This window comes from Bidens hawaiensis, unplaced genomic scaffold, assembly GCF_021521415.1.
Source record: "Bidens hawaiensis isolate Kalapana, Puna unplaced genomic scaffold, B.hawaiensis_p1.1 tig00012327_1, whole genome shotgun sequence".
Classification (NCBI taxonomy): Eukaryota; Viridiplantae; Streptophyta; class Magnoliopsida; order Asterales; family Asteraceae; genus Bidens; species Bidens hawaiensis.
In genome coordinates, this window is record NW_027492002.1 from 86,333 (window position 1) to 107,344 (window position 21,012).

At 40.7% G+C, this 21,012-nt stretch overlaps 1 protein-coding gene and 1 pseudogene across 1 annotated transcript; one reads left to right on the plus strand and one right to left on the minus strand.

Annotated features, from left to right (window-relative positions):
- Positions 1-9,206: 9,206 nt before the first annotated feature.
- LOC143540681 (SNW/SKI-interacting protein pseudogene) lies at positions 9,207-9,866 on the minus strand (annotated as a pseudogene).
- A 2,398-nt stretch (positions 9,867-12,264) lies between these two features.
- Positions 12,265-20,797, plus strand: LOC143540716 (dolichyl-diphosphooligosaccharide--protein glycosyltransferase subunit STT3A-like). Its single transcript, XM_077033701.1, has 23 exons — positions 12,265-12,452; positions 12,532-12,594; positions 13,916-13,971; positions 14,056-14,127; positions 14,202-14,307; positions 14,424-14,474; positions 15,555-15,650; positions 15,808-15,867; positions 15,951-16,064; positions 16,237-16,323; positions 16,720-16,823; positions 17,024-17,119; positions 17,221-17,341; positions 17,432-17,512; positions 17,618-17,749; positions 18,184-18,414; positions 18,523-18,666; positions 18,750-18,936; positions 19,014-19,111; positions 19,326-19,405; positions 19,818-19,908; positions 20,412-20,501; positions 20,592-20,797. The coding sequence occupies exons 1-23, from the start codon at positions 12,312-12,314 to the stop codon at positions 20,646-20,648; spliced, it is 2,358 nt and encodes a 785-aa protein (XP_076889816.1). The 5' UTR covers positions 12,265-12,311; the 3' UTR covers positions 20,649-20,797.
- The last annotated feature ends 215 nt before the right edge of the window (positions 20,798-21,012 follow it).

Genomic DNA, 21,012 nt, shown 5'->3' on the forward strand with positions numbered 1-21,012 from the left:
AATTCCTCTAATCGAATGTTCTGATGAGGAATCCGCAGATGGTCCTCCGTTGGTGCGGAAGAAGAAGGCTGCCGGCGGGAAGGGAAAGGAGAAGGTGGCCTCCACTGCCGATCCGGCGCCTCGGTCTGATTCGGAGACCGAGAGCGAAGAGGTGGCGGGGAATCCCGGTGGTGATAAGACCACCGCTCCGGAGGCTGCGACTGTCACCTCCGGAGAGCCCAAGAAGACGACGGTGACCGGCGCAAAGAGGCCGGCTCCATCGGGTTCGTCCCCGCCTGTCCGTACCTTCAGGCTCAAGAAAACCCGTAAGTACAAACTTGTCTTTTAACTTCATAGCTTAATATCATTAACACTTTTCTTCTTTACGCAGGCGTGGATGTTGACGCATTCCAGGGTGGAGCGCAGAGGAGTACCTCTCCGCCAATGACGGTAGGCTTGGTCAGCCTACCTGAGGCGACGACCCAGGCGCCTGCGCCTGCTTCCGCTGGTTCAGTTGCTCACTCCTTTGAGCCGACTGTTCCAGCTGAGATGACGTCACCGCCGGCTGTGAGTGCAATTTTTACAGCATCTTTCACCGAGCCGGCGGTTACGTTTGCTGCGGATTCCGCGGCGGCGACCGCGGCGGCTGCTACCATGCCCCCGTCATCGGCAACGACGGTCGATCCATCAGGTACGCATGGGGCTTCTCGCCAATCTCTGCCACCTTCCCATCTGCCTGACCTCTTGGATGGATTTCCCTTGGGTTCAGGTGATGGGTTCGGCGGCTATCGGCCTGTTATTGACCCTACAGGTGCGTAGGGTTCTTTTGGCCCATTTTTTTTATATATATATATTTTTTTTATCATCTTTTCCTAACTGCTTTATGTTTTTTGCAGTGTCGGATTCCAATGAAGTGTATGTTCCACGATGGAACATTCGCCGATGAACAACCCTTCGCACCCCTGTAGAGTGCGTGGAATGGGCTCGTCACGCTGCTCCCAGTGGTGCGTTGGGGGAAGCCATGGCTAGCTACCAGGAGGGTAGGCTAACCAATGAGCTTCGGGTTCTCTTGGCCCGGATGCAGCCGCGCGTCGAGCTGCTTTGTCGTGAAAACGACAAGTTAAAAGCAGCTCGCCTTAAAGAAGTGGCTCAGGCGCGGGCTGTCAGGGAGGAGAACCAAAGGCTTTCCGCAGTGGCTGCGGAAAAGGAGAAGGCCTTCAAAGCCCTCGAGGTTGAAGTTCAGGCTCGACTCGAGGCCCGTTCCAAGGCTGCCCAAGCTGTTAATGAACAGCTTCGGCTGGCTAAGGAGACTGCGAGGAACGCAACCGAGAGGGCCACCAAGGCTGAAGCTGTTGCTGAGCCTCTACGCGTGGAGAATGAAGAGCTTAAAGCCAAATTAGAGGCTCTCCAGCAGGCTCATGATGCCTTGGCGATGGAAGACGCCAAAAAGCTCCAGGAGATCTTGGACCAGAGGGGGGTGCTTGACCATACTGAGCGGAAGCTAAAGGGCGTCGAAGAGGCTGCGGCTAAAGAAGTGTTGCTTGCCAACCTCAACAAGAGTGAAGCCGAACGCGCCCGTAACGAAGCTCAAGCTGCCCTCCAAGAAGCTCTGGTTGCCAAGGAATGGCTTCTTCGAGAAGCGTTGTCTCAGGTATGTTTAGCTTTATGTCTTCACGCTTTTCTTTGTAAAATAGAAAAGGTTCTGATACTTGTATTTTTTCTTTGTAGGTTGTGCATCGGGTCTTCTCAAAGACGTCTTATGACGATGCTATGAGCGCAGCCCTCAACGCTTCTCATGAGGATGGGGAAAAGGCCGGCTTCCTGCTTGGTCTAGGGTTCGTTGAGAAAGGCATCCCGCCTTCCAACTTCCCTTTGTTTGATGTGGATACTGAAGCTGTTTATGACCAAGCAGTGAACCAGTATGCCGCCTTCCCGCATCCGGTGGTGGAGAAGGTGAACGAAGTCGCTGCTGCTGATGATGGGCTGGCTATTCTTAAAGCCTTCCTTGAACCACCACGCTCTACTGATGGAGCGGGTCCAAGTGGAGGTGGTCCTGAAGCTTGATTCTGAAGATCCCTTTCCACCATTAGCGTAGATTTTTGCTTTTGTATAGCTTTGTAATATTTGAATTTGATGAAATAAAGATTGTGTTAGTTCTTTGCCTTGTTTATTTTACGCATGTTTTGATCTAACTTAGCAATTTCTTTAGTACTTAGATAAGTTAACTTTTTAACGTGGTAAATTATAAGTTTGTTTCGCTTCCTCTGTCATGATTGTGCGGGTATGACCGTCACTTACACTTAGTAGGATGGCTCAACTTTACTTATATCTGACCTGCGTGGAAGTTTTCCTCATCTTTTCCTTTGAAATTTTCTAAGTGTTCAGAATAAGTTAACCTTTGAACGTGGTAGATGATAGGTTGAAGTTTTGCTTCCTTGTTCGTGATTGTGCGGGTAAGACCGTCACTTGCACTTACAAGGATGGCTAAACTTTACTTACATCTGACCTGCGTGTAGGTTTTCCTTAAAACTTGAGATTTTTAGCGTTGTGTTTATGCGGGTTTTGCCGCCTTCCACACATAACGACTTACTTCTTCCCCTATTTATGCGGTGAATACCGGCACATCAGTGTGGGAAGTTCATAAGTATAAAGGTAAGGCTATCAACACATTGTGAAAGGAGAATCATTTCCATTAGAAGTGGCTCTAGGCCTTTTCTTTACAAGTTTGGAATTGATCTACATATAACATTTGCGTAATTGAGCTCCATTCCATATTCTTGGGATGGGAGTGCCATCGAGCCTTTCGAGACGGTATGCGCCCTTTCCCAGGACTTCTTTGATAATGTATGGCCCTTCCCAGACCGGGGCCAGCTTTCCCGGGCGTTCTTGGTTCGAAGCCTCGTTGTTACGCAGTATGTAGTCTCCTACATTGAAGTTGCAGAGTTTTACCCGCGTGTTGTAGTACTTTTGCATTTGTCGCTTGTAGTTCTCTTCACGCACTGCGGCTAAGTCTCTACGTTCCTCGGTTAGCATAAGGTCTAACCGTCTTTCCGCATCATTGTCTTCTGGCTGAATCAAGACCCTTGGTGAGGGTAAACCAATTTCGACCGGGACCATGGCTTCAGTGCCATAAGTGAGACTGAACGGGGTTTCTCCCGTACTGGCTTTCTTCAGCGTTCTGTTTGCCCAAAGGACGTGCGGAAGCTCGTCCACCCAGCCGGATCTGTGTTCCAAGAGTCTTTTCTTTATGCCTTCGACGATGCTCTTATTTGCTCTTTCCACCTCACCATTACCTTGCGAGTGTGCCACTGAGGTAAAGGTGTGGGTGATTTGAAGTTCTTTCAGCCACTGTTGTAGCTTCTTGTCAGCAAAGTTGGTGCCGTTATCGCTCACCAAATTCTGTGGAAGTCCAAAACGACAAATAATAAATTCCCAAATAAATTTTTTGATATGTTTTGCGGTTGTTTGGGCTAAGGGTTTTGCTTCTATCCACTTGGTGAAGTAGTCGATGGCCACCACTAGGAACTGAACATTTCCTGCTGCTGTAGGAAATGGGCCTGTCACATTGATGGCCCACTTCTGAAATGGCCATGAAGAAGTGACTGGAACAAGTTCATTCTTCGGGTGGTGCGTGTTGGGTGCGTAAAGCTGGCAAGACCTGCATTTTCTGATATATGCCAGTGCATCCGTATGCATCCCCGGCCAAAAGTATCCCGCGTTGTTTAGCTTAGCTACAACAGCGCGGGGACCTGCGTGTACTCCACAGATGCCTTCGTGTACTTCCCTTAGGAGGTAGTCAGCATCTTGGTTGTCCACGCATCTTAAGAGTGGGCCAAGAAAGTTACGTCTGTAAAGGATGTCATCGATAAGTTGATAATTCAGTGCTTTACAGCGTAGTTTTCTTGCCTGTGTTTTGGATTCTGGTAGCGTACCTGCCGCAAGGTATTTTATTATTGGTGTCATCCACGTTTCCGTGCCGGTTTGGATGACACAAATTTCCTTGTGCGGGACCGAAGGTGCCTCGAGGAGTTCAATGCGGATATCCTTTCCTAAGTGGGTGAAGGCTAATGATGCAAGCTTGCTTAACGCATCCGCAGATTTGTTTTCACTTCGCTTGACGTGTATGACTTTGCAGTCATTGAAATCGCGCATAAGGGATTTTGCTTGTGCGAGGTATAGGGCCATTGTGTCGTTCACGGCCGTGTACGTCCCGTTGATTTGATTGGCTACCAACATGGAATCCACGTGGGCTTCCAAGTTTTTCACCCCCATCTTACGCGCAATTCTCAGCCCAGCCAAGAATGCCTCATATTCGGCTTCGTTATTCGTACTTGGAAAATCCAGTCGAATAGCGTAAGTGTATTCTTGGCCTGCTGGGTTGGTTAGTTTCAGCCCTGCGCCTGAACCCTCGTTACTGGCTGCTCCATCAGTGTAGAGTCGCCAGACATCATTGATGTCTTGTGCTGGAGAGGGTTGAGCCTCTTCCTGGCACTCTTTTTCCCGCGATGCAGGCACTTCTGCAATAAAGTCGGCCAGAACCTGGCCTTTTATGGCTGGTCTTGGCTTATACTTTATCGCGTATTCCCCCAACTCAATTGCCCATTTGGCTAGGCGTCCCGATAACTCGGGTTTGCCTAGAACGTTTGCAAGTTTGAAGTTAGAGAGAATGGTGATTGGGTGACCCTGGAAATATCGTCTTAACCTGCGTGAAGCGTGTATAAGTGCTAAGACTAATTTTTCGAGGATAGAGTACCGGGTTTCTACGTCTGTTAGGATACGGCTGACATAATAGATTGGCATCTGGATGCCTTTTCGCTCTACTAGCAGGACTGCCCCCGTTGCTCTATCTGTTGCGGAAAGGTATATGATTAACTCCTCTCCCGTTTTTGGTGCCGTGAGCGTTGGGAGTTCGATCAAGCGTGACCGAATCTCCTGAAAAGCTGCTTCCGCTTCTGATGTCCAGCGGAAGTGCGTTTTCTTTAAACAGTTTCTCAACGTTGACACGAAGGGAAACGACTTATCTGCGTGGTTTGCCAGAAAGCGATTAAGTGCCACTAGTCGTCCATTCAGTGTCTGGGCTTGTTTGATGGTAGTAGGTGATTCCATTTTGATAATGGCTTCGACCTTTTCAGGGTTCGCTCTGAAGCCATCTTTAGTGACGATGACCCCCAAGAACTTCCCTTCTTCCATTCCAAAGGCACACTTGCTCGGGTTGAGCTTCATGTTTATCTTCCTGAGCGTGTTGAAGTCTCTTCGATGTCCTTCAACATCGCTTCTGGGTCAGGGCTTTTGATGACCAAGTCATCCATGTAGACTTCCAAGTTCCTCCCAATTTGGGCATGAAACTGGTTGTCCATCAGGCGTTGGTATGTGGACCCGGCATTCTTAAGTCCGAATGGCATCATTTGGTAACAAAATGTGCCATCGGGCGTCCGAAAAGCGGTTTTGTCCTGATCATCAACGGCCATGTGTATTTGATGGTACCCCTTATACGCGTCCAGGAAGCATTTAAGGCGGAACGGTGCCAATGAATCCACCTTAAGATCAATTTCGGGTAACGGATAACAATCTTTGGGGCATGCTTTGTTCAAGTCCTTGAAATCTATGCACATGCGCCATTGTTTGTTATTCTTCGGTACCATAACGGGATTTGCAACCCAAGTTTGATATCTACTAACGCGTACGATGCCTGCGTCAAGGAGTTCCTTGACTTGGGTTCTACACGCGTTAGTTTGTTCTGGCCCCATTACTCTGCGCTTTTGTAACATCGGCGTAACAGCCGGATCGCATTTGAGCTTATGCTCTGCCTTACTTCGGGGTACACCAGTCATGTCAGCTGGTGTCCACGCGAAGATGTCAGCGTTTTTTTGTAATAGGCGCTTGAGTAAGGTGCGTGTGGGATCAACAATTGTCGGGCCAATGGTGACGGCCTGGTCAGGGTACTTGCCATTGAAGGCCCATTTTTCTGGTTCGGTGATGGTTGGTTTAGCCATCTTTGGTTTGGGTTTAGATGAGACAGATGCGATGCATACCTGGGGAATGCCGGTGATCATCGCTACACCCTCAGCTGTTGGCCAACCCATCATGCCGTGGACTGAGGATACCACGGCGTTGAATCTTGCCATCCCGTCTCTCCTGAAGAGAATGTCGTATGTGTGGTGTGGCTTCCTCATCACGACAAAGTCCACATCTTCTGTGCGGGAGTGTTTCCCATCCGTAAGAGTGACGGGGAAAGATAGGATACCCAGGGGGTGTTTGTGCTGCCATCAAACCCTTCCATCGAGGCGCAGATCGTTTCCAGGCGTTCCTTGTCTTCGTCATCTAGCTTGTCAAAGAACTGCCTGTACATCACCGTTGACGAGGCGCCGTTGTCAGCAAGAGTGCGAGAAGTGATGTAGTGCCCCAGCTGGCTTTTGATGACGATAGGGCCTTCTTTGCTGGGTCCTCCTGGCACTCGCGGGAAGCGCACCTCAGCTTCCTTCCACGCGCATGGTTCTGTCGTTCGCCTTTTTCTTCCTCTGATCTTACCATGAACCATGTTGATGCTGATGTCAACGGGCTTTCGTCCGTTGCCTCGGTACCGGTTGTCATTTCTTCCTCCCTTCTTGATTGATGCCACCAGGTGTGCCAGTCTTCCATCCTTGACGAATGCTTCAATAATATCCTTCAAGGATGTACACTCTTCCGTACTATGACCTTTTGTCCCGTGGAAGTCACAGGATTTACTCTGATCCGCATTAGGTCGCTGCCGGATCATTGGAGCTTTTGGCCACGGTAGCTTTTCAGTGGCAAATATCTCCGTGACGCTTTTGGTGAGTGGCGTCCACCGGTGCTTTTGGCTTGAAGGGTGTGTGTGATTTCTTCCGCCAACAAGAGGGTGAGAGCTGGATGAGGTGTCAAAGTTTACCCTTGACTGCCAGATACCTAGCTTCCTCTTTTTGTTCTGCCGGGCAATCCGAACATTGTTCTCTCTTGTCCTCTGCGTGTAGAGGTGTGTACTCTGGGGAAGATCCCTTCCCAGTTGCTTTTCCGTCTCGGCAAAGCGCTTTGCCGCCGTCATGATGGCATCCCATGTTGATGGCATGCCATCCTTACCCGTCAATGTGCGGATAAGCTCTGGGTATTCGGCGCCTTGGATGAAAGCTGCGCGAACAAGATCTTCACTTATGTTGCCGAGACTTAGCTTTTTGGAATTGAAGCGGGTGATGAAGTCTAGTAAAGATTCATCCTCCTCTCTAACGCAATTGAGGATCGTCCACTGTTCTTCAGTATATTTCCTCTGCTGGCTGAAGTGCTGGCTGAACTTATTCTGAAAGTCCGCCCAATCATAAATGTGGTGGACCGGCAAGCGATCGAACCATGCCCTGGCCGCTCCGACCAGAGTCATCTGGAACATGTAACACCACGTGGGTTCTGTCCAGTTACTGACGGTTGCCCCCGCAATGAACCTGTTCAAGTGGTCGTCTGGGTCGGATAGACCATCATAAGTGCCAATGTTGGACATTTGTTTGGCACTTCTCGGGGCGATTGCTTCCGCAATGTCCCTTGCGAACTTTGACTTTCCTGCATTTGTAGCAGTTGGTCTAAAGGTTTTGGAGAAGTCACGCGGGTTTCTCTCCGCATTTGTTGGTTTAAAAGCTTCCCCAAAATTCCTTTTTGGTTGGAAGTCCGTTTCCTTACGCTTCCCTTTCGCCTTATGGCGAGGGTTTGCGTCGGTATCGGATTCTTCCCTCTCGTCGTCTGAGTACTCGCACTCACTGTTCATATTGAGATGTTGGCGAGTACTGCCGAATTCGTCAGCCTGTTGAACTGAACGCAAGCGTTCATCCAATTCAGCTTGGAACTCTCTCTGACGTGCTTCGGCCCACGCCTTCACTTGATCTAGTGTTTGGCGAGGGACCCTCGTTCGTTTTTCCAACTGGGCATCAGTTAACCCCAGTGGAATATTTACTGCACTTGCCCCGGCTTGGGTAGCCGGGGTAGTGTTCGTAAGATTTGTATAACCGCCGGTGTTCCCAGTTACTGGGGTTGTGGTCACCGGGGTTTCTTGGTCACTTACTGGTCTTGGGACCGGAGTAACGTTAACCATTTCTTCAGAAACTTAGAAAAAACTAAGAATTAGTTCTAGCTTTTTATGCACGGATGGCGCCAATGAAGAAACACTAAGTGAACCCTGGGCAGATTATAGATAATCTGGGGGTTAAGTAATGTTTCCCACGAGGATGAGGTCTAGCAGGGAAGGTTGTTCTTCAGGGGACCTGCAAAACAGACACCGTAAGCTCGTCACTGAGAAGGGGGGGTTCCTCCTTGTGACCACCCTCCGGCGTGAGAATCAGACTAGATTGCTCTGAATATAAGTGTCTATTAAGAGATTGCTAGATAAGATTGAGATATCAGATGATGTCCTTACCATTCCAAGGTGTTGGAGTATTTATAGCCGAAGGTAGGTTTCCTAGAAGGTACAGCCGGCTGAATAGTATTCCTGTTCCACCAACAGTGGACTACGCACAGGCCATGCTGGTTGGTGGATAGGCTACGGCCAACAGTAAAGGTCGGCTGTATACTGTTCCTTTACTGCCGGCTACGCACTGTTCCACCAACTGTAGGCTGCGCACGTCCCATCGTAAGGGTTGGTGAGTAGGCAGCGGCTAATAGTGACAAACAGTACTAGAGGGTGCTCCTCCTCGTATTGTTGTCGGTGAGCTGTCACCCTGTGATTGGTTCATGGGCTGCTCTGGTCAATTTGTCTGTTCCGCCCATACCTTAGTAGGTATAGTACGAAAGACCTTCCAGAAGCATACGGACTGGCTCATTTAGGCGGGAGTATTCCCGCCTTGCTCATTCCTTCATGTGACTACTGAAGTAGCTAATGCCTTGTGCGTGTAGCCTTGCTGTTAGTGCGGGTAGCCTTCCCTGATGGCTTGTATACGCAGCTGCGGGAACAGGAGGGGTACTTCACCGTTGGGAGGCTTTCCCTGCGGGTACAGCTGGCGTACTGCGCGTAAGGTTCTTTGAGCATGGTGGGTCCTGCTGGAGCAGTTGGTCATTGCGCAGACGTCCCTGTTCAAGGTGAGTCTTGCGGGTCCAACTGGGCTCTGCTGGGACCTACCTCTTCACCCCCTTTCTTGGTTAAACAACCGCTTGTCATGCATGACTTCACCCGCCTGGGCAGACCCACATGATGCCATACCCAAAGCCACTTTTCACTAATATCACGGTTCCCGAAATTAATCTTCCTTCTTTTTACCGCGGATGCATCTTTTGCTTCCAACCATCTTTGTCTCCCCTGTTCTATCTTCCCGGATTTTCTCTCTTTGGACCCGCTCTTCTCTTTCCTCTTTCGTCTCTCTAGGTGGGTCCCACCCACAATCAGACCAGGTACTGTTTCTTTTAGACCGGACATTATTAGCCAACGCCCGCAACTCTTCCTCTTTTCTTTCTTTCTCTTTCATCATCACTTCCTTTCGAACTTCAGACCGCAAGGAGAGCTCCTCACGGGCCCGTCCTTCCGTTACATACAACGCTTCCAAAAGCAGCATTGCAAACCCATCATTAACCCGAACCCCTCCACCACCCGCAACCAACCGCTTATCAAGCGGGATCACATACCCTTTCGGGTTCTTCGAGTTTGATACACAAGGCGTGATTTTCCAATCCTGTTGGTCTTTAACCGACACAGGCCGAGGTGGGGACCGCATAACTGGGACAGGTGGCGACCCGCTCGCTCTCGGAACCCGCTTGTATTTAAACTTAGACGGGTTCAACGGGTTAACTAGTATCTCCACCAACTTAATATCTCTTTCGCTTGCACCCGAATTGAAATTAACCGATTGTTGCGATGGTTTATATTTTATAAACCATTGTTTATATTCGTCGGAATTTGCCATTTTCTTCAAATTCGATTATCTTCTCAAGATATTAATATTAAGTCATTAACCTAGTTATATATAATAGTAGAGGATTGCTTCTCACGCAATATATAGGAGTCGGTGTGTGTTTTTATTCATGTTTTGAGTATACTTGAAACTTTAATTAATTTATTATTTTAACCAATAACCATTAACTATTTTAGTATACATTGTTTTAATTTTTAACGTATTATTAAAAATTGTATGAAATGTGGTATTGATAGTTTGATACCCTATGTTGTGGCGAGGTGTAAAATCGTTTATTTATACACCCATTTCATTCGAAAACATCCACCTTTGGTCAACTTTTTTTTCTGGCGACTAGTAACTTTTGTGAATCAAAAAGAAAATTGAACGAAAAGTATACGTAAATACATTGAACCACGTACGATGGGTCATGTTGAACAAAAAGGAAAATAGAAAAGAATTCCGAAAAGAACATAAGAGAATGAGAAAACAACAAAAAATAAAATGATAAGTTTATTAAAATTTATAAATTGTATAATAAATGTTAATAGAGGTAAATTTATTGAAGTCTACAAAACATTTTCATACTAAATGTAAACATGTAATACTTGCACACTCTCGCACATATGTTAATTTTGTGAGTGTTTTCTTTCCTATATATGAGATGCAATACTTGCACACTCACGCACGTGTGTTAATTTCGTGAGTATTTTCTTTCCTATATACGAGAGGGATCAAAAGTGTTGTTTAGTGATATGTTAGTCAATGAGTGCATGACGTTATCAATCAGTTAAAGGTGGATAAAACGGTAGATCATGAAATATGAGAAATAGGTGGCGTGCATCCAAACAATTATGACACGACAATTAATATGATGGAAGCTATGGCACGGTTTTTGTATTTTGCTTTTGATTTTTATTTTTATCTATCTTCTTCAATCTGATGATCGAATATGAAGAAACTTGGAGAGATGAATTTAGATGTGTATATGAGAGTGTTTTGAGTAAAAGATAGTGAAATAGATACGTAAAGCTTCAATTTCAAACACAACGATAGATAAAAGCAAACAAACCATTCATGGTCACCTTGGACCACTTCTTTTCATGTTTTTGTGTTGTAAACGTTATGTAGTTTCAGATATGTCATTTAAAACCCATTCCCACGAGCTTAAGCCATATTTGATCTTTTAAAAAGATGCATTTGACTCATATTATAAGTTTTTATCTTTATGAGAAATGGTATGATTCATTTTTGTATATTTTATCGTTGATTAAACTTTGAACAATAGAATGTATGCATATGAAAGTTTATGATCAACATATATGTTGTATATAATGTCAATGGATAATTTGTAGGATATTTTTGCATGCCATTGAATGAATTTTGCCCTGTCACATGTTCAATTTTGAGCATTAACTTTCTCGGTTTTTTCTAACGTGGTATTAACAAGTAAAAGAAATTAACAGTTTTGTTCAAATTTAACACGTGGAGCGGTGGAGGGACTTTAATATATATAAAAAATGTTAAGAGACTTTTACGAGAAAAATAAAAAAACATGTTATTTAACGTTCCCAAGAAACTTCTTTGTGGGTTAGTGTCTCGCCTCTAACTTAAAGGTCAACGGTTCAAATACTGCAAGACACAATCATAAATGGTTTCATTAAAGGAGTAGATTAAAGCTTAAAAATATTGTTTTTACATGAAAAAAATGTCAAGGCACTTTTACATAGGGGCGTGAACGAGCCAAGCCGCTCGTGAGCTACTTGAGCTCATGTCAATAAAAAAGCTCGAAACAAGCCGAACTTTTTGTAGCTCAAGTTGAGCCCGAGCCTCAAATAAAGCTCGCTAAGTTATCGAGCCTCGTGTGTTTTTAAGTTTTACACATTTTTCACTTTCTATGTATTAGTTTTACATTACCCAGTTGAACTCGTTTAAAAATTTCATCAAAATATATCAAAATAATTAAAAATGTATATAAACTAATTAATAGATATTAATCGAGCCAAGCTCAAGCTTTAAAAAATAACTGACGAGCTGAGCTTAAGTTTCAACATAAAAACTCGAAACAAATCGAACTTAAACTCGAATCCTCATAAGTCAAAACAAATCAAACTCCACTTAGTCGAGTTCGAGCTCAGCTCACCTCGCTACACCCTCTTACTCAAACTAGATTAGATTTTTTCTTTTAATAGTATTTTTGCCGTATAACAAACTCTTAACAGCAGCCACGTCACTTCAATTTACGTAGTCTAACCAATCACACCCTTCCACGTACACCAAAACCCCAACCCGTCGACCAATTACAAACCTTCAGCTGGACACGTGTACACAAGGGGTAAATCCGTAAAAAGATCAACCTTCATCACGCTCACACTCTCTTTGCCAAAGTCTTCTCTCTGCAACACTCAAAATTGACTCCAAATCAAATCTCACACACAAACAGATCGTCGTTTATTAATGGCGGTTGCCGTTGATAATCTCAATAACAAGCCTACGCCGCCGGTATCTTCAACTCTGCGTTTCGCGTTCGGTAATGTTCTCGCGTTCTTCATTTTGTTGTTAATCGGAGTTCTCGCGTTCTCGATCCGTTTATTTTCGGTACGTTTTTACTGGATCTATATATTGGTTGATGCGTGTATGATAACTGATGTGTATTGGTGTGGTTTTGTTGTTGCAGGTTATTAAGTATGAGAGTGTGATTCATGAATTCGATCCGTATTTCAATTACAGAGTCACTCAGGCTTGGATTCTATTCTAGCTTTTGATGATTGATTTAGTTATAGTTAATTTATTATGTTAGTTTATTGTTCAGTTTAATAATTTAGGCCAGTAGTTTCATGTATTTGGATTGAGGCATACTATCAATTAAATGAGAATTTGAATCGCACTGGATTTGAGTTATTGAGCATTCAATGGTGTGATGTTAACATACTTGATGTTAGGGATGATATTTTGTTTGGTTATTGTTTCGGCTCAGTAATTTAGGCCAGTAGTTTCATGTATTTGGATTGAGGCATAGTATCAGTTAAATGAGAATTTGAATTACACTGGATTTGAGTTATTGAGTATTCAATGGTGTGATGTTAACATGCTTGATGTTAGGGATGAGATTTTGTTAGGTTATTGTTTGAGCTCAGTAATTTAGGGCAGTAGTTTCATATACTAAGACTGCGGCTAATAGTATTAGTAGGTTAGGACGTTATGTTCAAGGATGTGATATTTACATGCATGATGTTAGGGATGATATTTGTTAGTTTATTATTTCAGTTTAATAATTTAGAGCAGTAGTTTCATATATTTGGATTGCTGCATGTCATTGTTGTTATTAAGTATGAGAGTGTGATTCATGAATTAGATCCGTATTTTAATTACAGAGTCGCTCAGGTCTGGACTTTAGGTTTTGTCGACTGATTTGGTTAATTCATGTTTTGCCTGTTATGATTCACTAGTTTGCTGCAATTTGAAGGATGTGATTTGTACATTCAGGATGTTAGAGTTGATTTTGTTCGGTTGTTATTTCAGTTAAATCAGAATTTGAATCATAATTAAGTGCAGAGACAATAACTGTAGAACAAGAATAGACAGATTTGGTTAGGAATTCCCTGGAGGGGCTAATTGTAGGTTATGTTCATGACCACACTAGTTGAATTTTAAAGACAAAACATGGTCTATGACATATTTTGTCGTATAGTGCAAATGAGAGTAAATGGTGAGGTGAAATTCATGTAGGTGAGTGGCTTTTTCTTTCTTTCATGTTTCTCAAATGGTACCTCTTGTAGCCACATAAACTTGTCCATTTTTGAAGGTTTTCCTTGATTAAAAGCTTCTTCGTTAGGATTTGTATAGAACCACAAATGTAACCATTTTGTTAGTTTGGGGAAAGTAAGGTTCTGAGGTTTCAATCTATGTGATTCTGAAACATTGAAATGTGTTGTTCTTGTTCAGTTATTGATTTTGTTAATCATCTTCCATGACTTTTGAATTTTCTTTACATACCCCTTTGTGTTTGTGTATATGATGCGTGTTTCTATGTATTATTCATGTCTCTTTTTATCTTGCAGTTTCTTACAAAGAATGGGATATATGACTTCTGGAATTGGTTTGATGATCGTACTTGGTATGTGGATAGTTTTTTGTTTCCTTTTATGTTTTTATGACTCGTTTAAGTAAACTTGACACAGTATCTTTTACCTATCCCAAGGTATCCTCTTGGACGAGTCATTGGTGGAACTGTTTACCCTGGGTTGACTTTGACGGCCGGAACAATATGGAAGTGCGTATTTAAGAACATATTTTGTTTTTAGTTATCAATATTACAGTTAATTTACTAAGAGTTCTTATATTCAGGGTGCTTCAATCCTTGAATATTCCCCTGTCTGTGGAAACTGTGTGTGTATTTACAGCCCCAGTATTCTCTGCCTTTGCTTCATGGGCAGCCTATCTTTTGACTAAGGTTTTTTTCTATATGACTGCTAGTTTGATTTTATGTAAAAATAATTGGTTCTGGATACATTTTTGGTCTAAAATAGTACTGGAATCCCTCAATCATTGTCATGTTCTTTTATTCAGGAAGTTAAGGGAACAGGTGCTGGATTGACTGCTGCAGTTCTTCTTGCCATGGTAATCATATAACGGGTATTTGTAATTGTTTATTTGTTTCTTTTTATGATTCTATGCGTTGATGTATGCTGTAAGCTACATGTTACTGACTTGTATATAAGTTTGAGACAGAATCCCCAGAATTTTCTGTTCCTTTTTCACCTTTTCTTTCTGGATGATAATCTTGTTTCTTTCCAACCCTACCATTTTTTTATACTTTTTTATTTAAAAAAATCAGGTAGCAACTGACATAAGATGCAAGTCAATGACATATTGATCAGGATTTGTTTACCTTTATTACTAATTTACCATGCAAAATGTAGCCCAAAGTAGCGTTGCATGATATTCTTTCCATGTAAGATGTAGCCCAAAGTAGCGTTGTGTGTTATTCTTTCCCTTGAGTTTGCTGAAGTGCATCTCTGTATCTCATACAATCATATACTTATTTCTTGAAACCCTTTTTCAATATATATCGAGTATACATGAAACTAAAGGTGTTTGGTGGAGTGATATGAGTTCATTATTGACAAACTAAACTAATAGATTATTTTGTTTCACATTTGCATACGCTTATTTAGAAATACATGCTTAGACTTATATATAAAGCCGCAACAGAAGTACGATTATAAAGTTTTTGAAAATCCAGTGAAGCTACTGAAACATGATATTAAAAATATAGTAGACATAGAATGATATCCTCAGATATGAAGCTTATTTGTTCCACACACCCCCCCTCCCCCATTTTTTTCTTTTTTATTGAAACACATGCTCGGTTTCTTTGCGCGTTGAACCCACTAATGTGACCCTGGGAATGTACATAATGCGTAAGCCTAATAGCCTAGTGAGCTTCTGTGGAAAAGTGTTTAAAAATACCACACTCAGGGATACACATGTTCAATTTAAGATTCAAAATAATATGTAACTGTTGGGGACCGTTTAACTTATTGCTAGCCTTGTTCGTCTTATTGTATAATTTAGCAAGTTTAAATCACTAAGAGGAAAATTTCCATTATCGTTCGTTACACAGATTTTTTACTCGTTTTTTGTTGTATGTGATTTTGTATATGACCCTTTATTTGTGTTTTATTCTAAATCCTACAGGTGCCATCCTACATATCTAGGTCAGTGGCTGGAAGCTATGACAATGAAGCTGTTGCTATCTTTGCTTTAATCTTTACCTTCTACCTCTACGTTAAGGTTGGTTATTAATACAAGTATTCAACTTCACATTTTCCTCTGTAATGAAAAAATGAGTGTCAAAACTTTTTAACAGTTGGGTATTGCTCATGCTGCTTGACTATAATTGGAACACAGTGATGTGTATGTTAAAGCTAATTCCTAACTTTATTTGCAGACTTTGAACACAGGATCCCTCTTCTATGCGACATTAAATTCTATTGCATACTTCTACATGGTAGACTTAGAATTCCCCATTTAAAAAAAAATAAAAATGATCTGCTTTTCAATCATCCTATTTTTTATTTTGCATATTTTCAGGTCTGCTCTTGGGGAGGGTACACTTTTATCATTAATCTCATACCTATGCATGTGCTTCTTTGCATTGTGACTGGTCGCTATTCGTCTCGGTTATACATTGCCTATGCTCCGCTTGTAAGAATATAACATCCTGATCATGAATCTATAAAGAAATGAAAACCAAGACGTTTGTTTTAAATATAGAAGATCTTACTTTTGCACAAAATATCTATGCATAGTTCATTTCTTGTTTTCTTTTTGTTGTCAAAGCTGTTTTCGTTCCATGAACATCTTTGCTATTATGCAGGTTGTCTTGGGAACATTATTGGCAGCATTGGTGCCTGTTGTTGGTTTCAATGCGGTCATGACATCAGAACATTTTGCATCCTTCTTGGTGAGTTCCACTGATGAGTTTGAGCTATTAGGGCTTGTTTATGGTACTCCTATTTTTTGATCAAAGAATTCAATATGTTTTTAGACCATTTACCATGGATCCAGTATGTAGTGTAAAGATACACTGATCAAAGGTTCATATAATGACTTCTGGACACCTTTTATTTTTTCTTTATTCTCAATCAGTAGAAATTCTAGTTTGATTTGGATATATTTATATTAGTATAGACGTATAGTATTATAGTGCTGTGTGTCTTGTCTGCACTCTTATTGTTCTAATATGTATGAAATGCACCTTGTGGATGTATATCTTATTATCTGTGGTCATAACATTATCCTTGCTAATTTGAAGTAATTACATTCACTATTTTTGTTGATATCATTCAATTCATTGTAGGTTTTCATTGTTATCCATGTGGTGGCTCTTGCATACTATATCAAGGGAATACTCTCTCCAAAGATGTTCAAAGTAGCTGCTACACTTGTAGTATCTGTTGGCCTGTAAGCTTGAATTATTTGTTGCTGCATAATTATAGCAATTTCCATTAAAGTAAAAAAAGATTAAATAATCAGGACCTTTGTTTTAGCAAAACAAACCAAAATTTAATTTCTTGAATTTATTATTATAGCCATTGGTTCCAAGCATTGGAAACTAAAATTTCCTCTAAAAAGTATATTTATATTTGTTTTCTATAATTCAGGGTGGTATGCTGTGCTGTTGTAGCAGTACTAGTAGCAGTAGTTGCATCTAGTCCTACAAAGGGATGGAGTGGACGAAGTTTGAGTCTTCTTGATCCGTAAGTTTCTCATCTCTCCATATTAAATAATATATTATCATTAATATTATAATAATAATATTAGGCCATTGATCAAATGACCTTTTTTTTCATTATGTTAGAACTTATGCGAGCAAGTACATACCAATCATTGCAAGTGTTAGTGAACATCAACCACCAACATGGCCTTCGTACTTTATGGATCTTAATGTTTTAGCATTCTTGGTCCCTGCTGGAATTATTGTAAGTTGACTATGTCATCTAAATTTATGATCCTGGTTGACCTTCAATTGATTTCTCTCTCTCAACTAAAATTACTTGAATAATATACAGGCATGCTTTTCACCACTATCTGATGCAAGCTCCTTTGTAATCCTTTACTTAGTAATGTCAGTATATTTTTCTGGTGTCATGGTGAGTATTTGCAACACAAAAGTATTTACATATTCATCTACTTTATATACTATATATCTATATCCCATCATCCTTACACCCCTTTTTACACAAATGGCATGACAGGTTCGGTTAATGCTTGTGCTTGCTCCTGCTGCATGCATAATGTCTGGCATTGCTCTTTCTGAAGCTTTTGATGTTTTCACAAGATCCATTAAGTATTACATAACTAACCTATCCGAGTCTCTCCAGATTGACGTAAGTACTTAACGTGATTAAAGGCATCTCCAGTGTATGCACCAAAATTTTCAACAACGATTATTTTATATATGAATTATTAATTTAGCGTTTAGTGATATGTAAACATATTATATATGTACTTTATATCTAACAAACTAATGAAATTATAAAACTAGTAGTAGTTGTAATTGGGCTATAACAAATTAATTTTTATTTTCAATATTATGCCCATTTTATAAATCTTAATAAGATTGTAATAATAATATATTTTGTGTAATCTGTTTTCGTTTTTATGTTGAATATTTAACAATTATTTAAATTAATCAATATATGACAAGAGTGTGAAATAAAAAGTTATAAATTAAAAGGATTAATAATAGGCAATCTCTAGAAATTTTGATGACATGGAGATTTTCCTGACTTAAATTATATTTTTTTTATTGCCCAACAAGGCAGGGGATACTGTACCTGGTAACAACGCTGCAGCACAAATTGATGTGTTGAAAAATGACAAAAAAGAAGACGCATCGAAAGAACGCCCTTCAAGAAAAAATAAGAAAAGGGAAAAAGAGATTGAAAAGCCATCTGTCAAGTCCAAAACAGAAAAAAAGCCCCTGGTTTTGCCTGTTGAAGCATCTATCTTTGCTCTTTTCTTGACCGTGTTGTTGGGTGGTTTCTATGTGGTAAGCATGATGTTACTTTGTATGCTTCTTTAAATTTATCACTTAAATCCAAATTTCTGTTTGTTTCAAAATTGTTGTTTTGTGAACGCGTGCGTATTGTTCTTGTAGGTCCATAGTGTTTGGGCTGCTGCAGAGGCATATTCAGCTCCTTCAATTGTGCTTACTTCGCATTCACATGATGGACTTCATGTTTTTGATGATTTTAGAGAGGCGTATGCATGGTTAAGTCATAACACTGAAGTAGATGACAAAGTAAGTTGATATATATTATATTCTAATATCTTTTTTTCTGCAATTTTCTAAATGGTCAACAAAATTATACATTGACTTTTCAGGTTGCATCATGGTGGGACTATGGTTACCAGACAACTGCAATGGCTAACCGCACAGTCATTGTTGACAACAACACGTGGAACAACACACATATTGCAACAGTTGGTACTGCCATGTCATCACCTGAAAAGGCTGCTTGGGAAATTTTCAACTCCTTGGATGTGAAATACGTCCTTGTCGTGTTTGGAGGTTGCTTTCTTTTTTTAGTAGAGTTAACTAAAACGTGCTTAAGGAAAAACTGAAGCTCTTAAATTTACTTATTTTAGGTCTCGTGGGCTACCCGAGTGATGACATAAATAAATTTTTGTGGATGGTGCGTATTGGAGGAGGCGTGTTCCCGCATATCAAGGAACCTGATTACTTGGTAAGTATATTTATGTTAAACACCATGCACATCAAATATCATATTGGTATAATAAGGGTTCTAAACTTCTAATGCATAATTTAACTTACATTAAAGCAAACCTTGTATATCTATCATAGTATTCAGACCTCGTTTAGCAAAGTTGTTTGACAGATAATCATTTTAATTTATTAGATATCATCGTAACAGTTTTTATTTTCTTTGTTTTGTATAGAGAGATGGTCAATACCGAATTGACTCTCAAGCCACTCCAACCATGCTTAACAGTCTCATGTATAAGCTATCCTATTTCAGGTATGATGTTTCCAAAACTTTGAAGCATTAATTATTTAATTCATATGCATCCCTCAAATATTCAAAACTTTATGTATGCTACAAGTTTCATAACATCATATTTACCCTTTCAAAACGCTAAAAGTATTGTATTAGTCCATTCCATTGTAAAATAAATCTGTCACTTATAGCAATGTGTTTCACTGATTAAACGGCATGGAAAACAACATTATTGCTATGGATGATCTCAGTGAATGAGAACATAGGTGTCACTTTGTTTATTCAGTGCAAAAGGCTATGACAAGGATATATGACTCTTTTAGTGTTTTAAAAAGTTAACTGTGATATTAATAAATTTGATTCTTTAAGAAATATATATCTATATGAAGTAGCTCCCTTCTATTATCTTACTTGAGTTGCTTTTGTAATTTAGGTTTGTGGAAACTGATGGTGGTAAAGGATACGATCGAGTAAGAAGGACCGAAATTGGAAAGAAGCATTTTAAGTTAACTCATTTTGAGGAGGTAAGTCAACACAAGCCTCAAAAATCTTTTTTGTTTTCATATATTATCGAAACGTAATAAAGAATAAAGTGTTTCTGCTTAAAATTGCAAAGATGCTAATATGCTATGCGAGTATATGTTAATTCCTAATTCTAGCAACCACCAATGACAACCAAAATTACCAAAAACAGCAAACCAACTTTCATTTCTTTATCTTCCATAACTTGCAGTATCTTACCTGATTACCGGATACAGGAGGTTATTTTTTGTTATTTTCTTTGGAATTTCTCTTTTCGTTTTAATTTCTAGCAAGTGAGAATTAAAAACCGAAAAAAGACAAATGATCTGCTTTAACCGGTAATAAATTTTCTTAAAAAAAACCTTTCTGTTTCTTGCAATTTTGGTAGTTGATTGCGAGAATTGTTGCATGGTGTCATGTTATTTTATGGTAAAAGCCTCGCAATAAATGGCCAGTTAAAAGAGTTTCTACACTTTTATCCTTGCTAATTGTCACTCGTATGTAGGTATTCACAACTCACCATTGGATGGTCCGGATATATAAATTAAAACCTCAAAAGAACAGAATCAGAGGGAAGACAAAGAAGTCTAAATCGGTACATGTTATATTTTTATTTGTCTTTAATATGTTTTAACCATGTGATTTTATCGATCAGTGGCTTACCTGATACAAAAATTTGTTGCAGAAAACAAGCTCCACCACACCCAGAAGTGGAACAGTGAAGAAAAATCCATGGCATTAGAACTTAATATTATATGTTATAACGGTTATTATTTGTAGAATCGGCTTGTGACAAACCAAAGATTTTGTAGCCAGTTATAATGGTTGGAGGAGTCTTTTAAAACCACAGTTAAAAAAATGCCTAGGTGCGACTTTTTCAATTTCTTTAACTCGATATCAACCCTTTTATTGGCTAACAATAGTATGTAATTTTAAATTATAAATTACAAATATAGTTAAGAAATATTAACCAACTCTTATTGATAAAGGCCTGGTTGTAAAAGAACTGGTCTTGATAAGCAGGTTACAAGGCTGGCCCGGTCAAGGCCGAACTTTCTGGCCTAACTCGTTTTATATCCAGCTTTGCCCATGGTGGTGTTAAAACT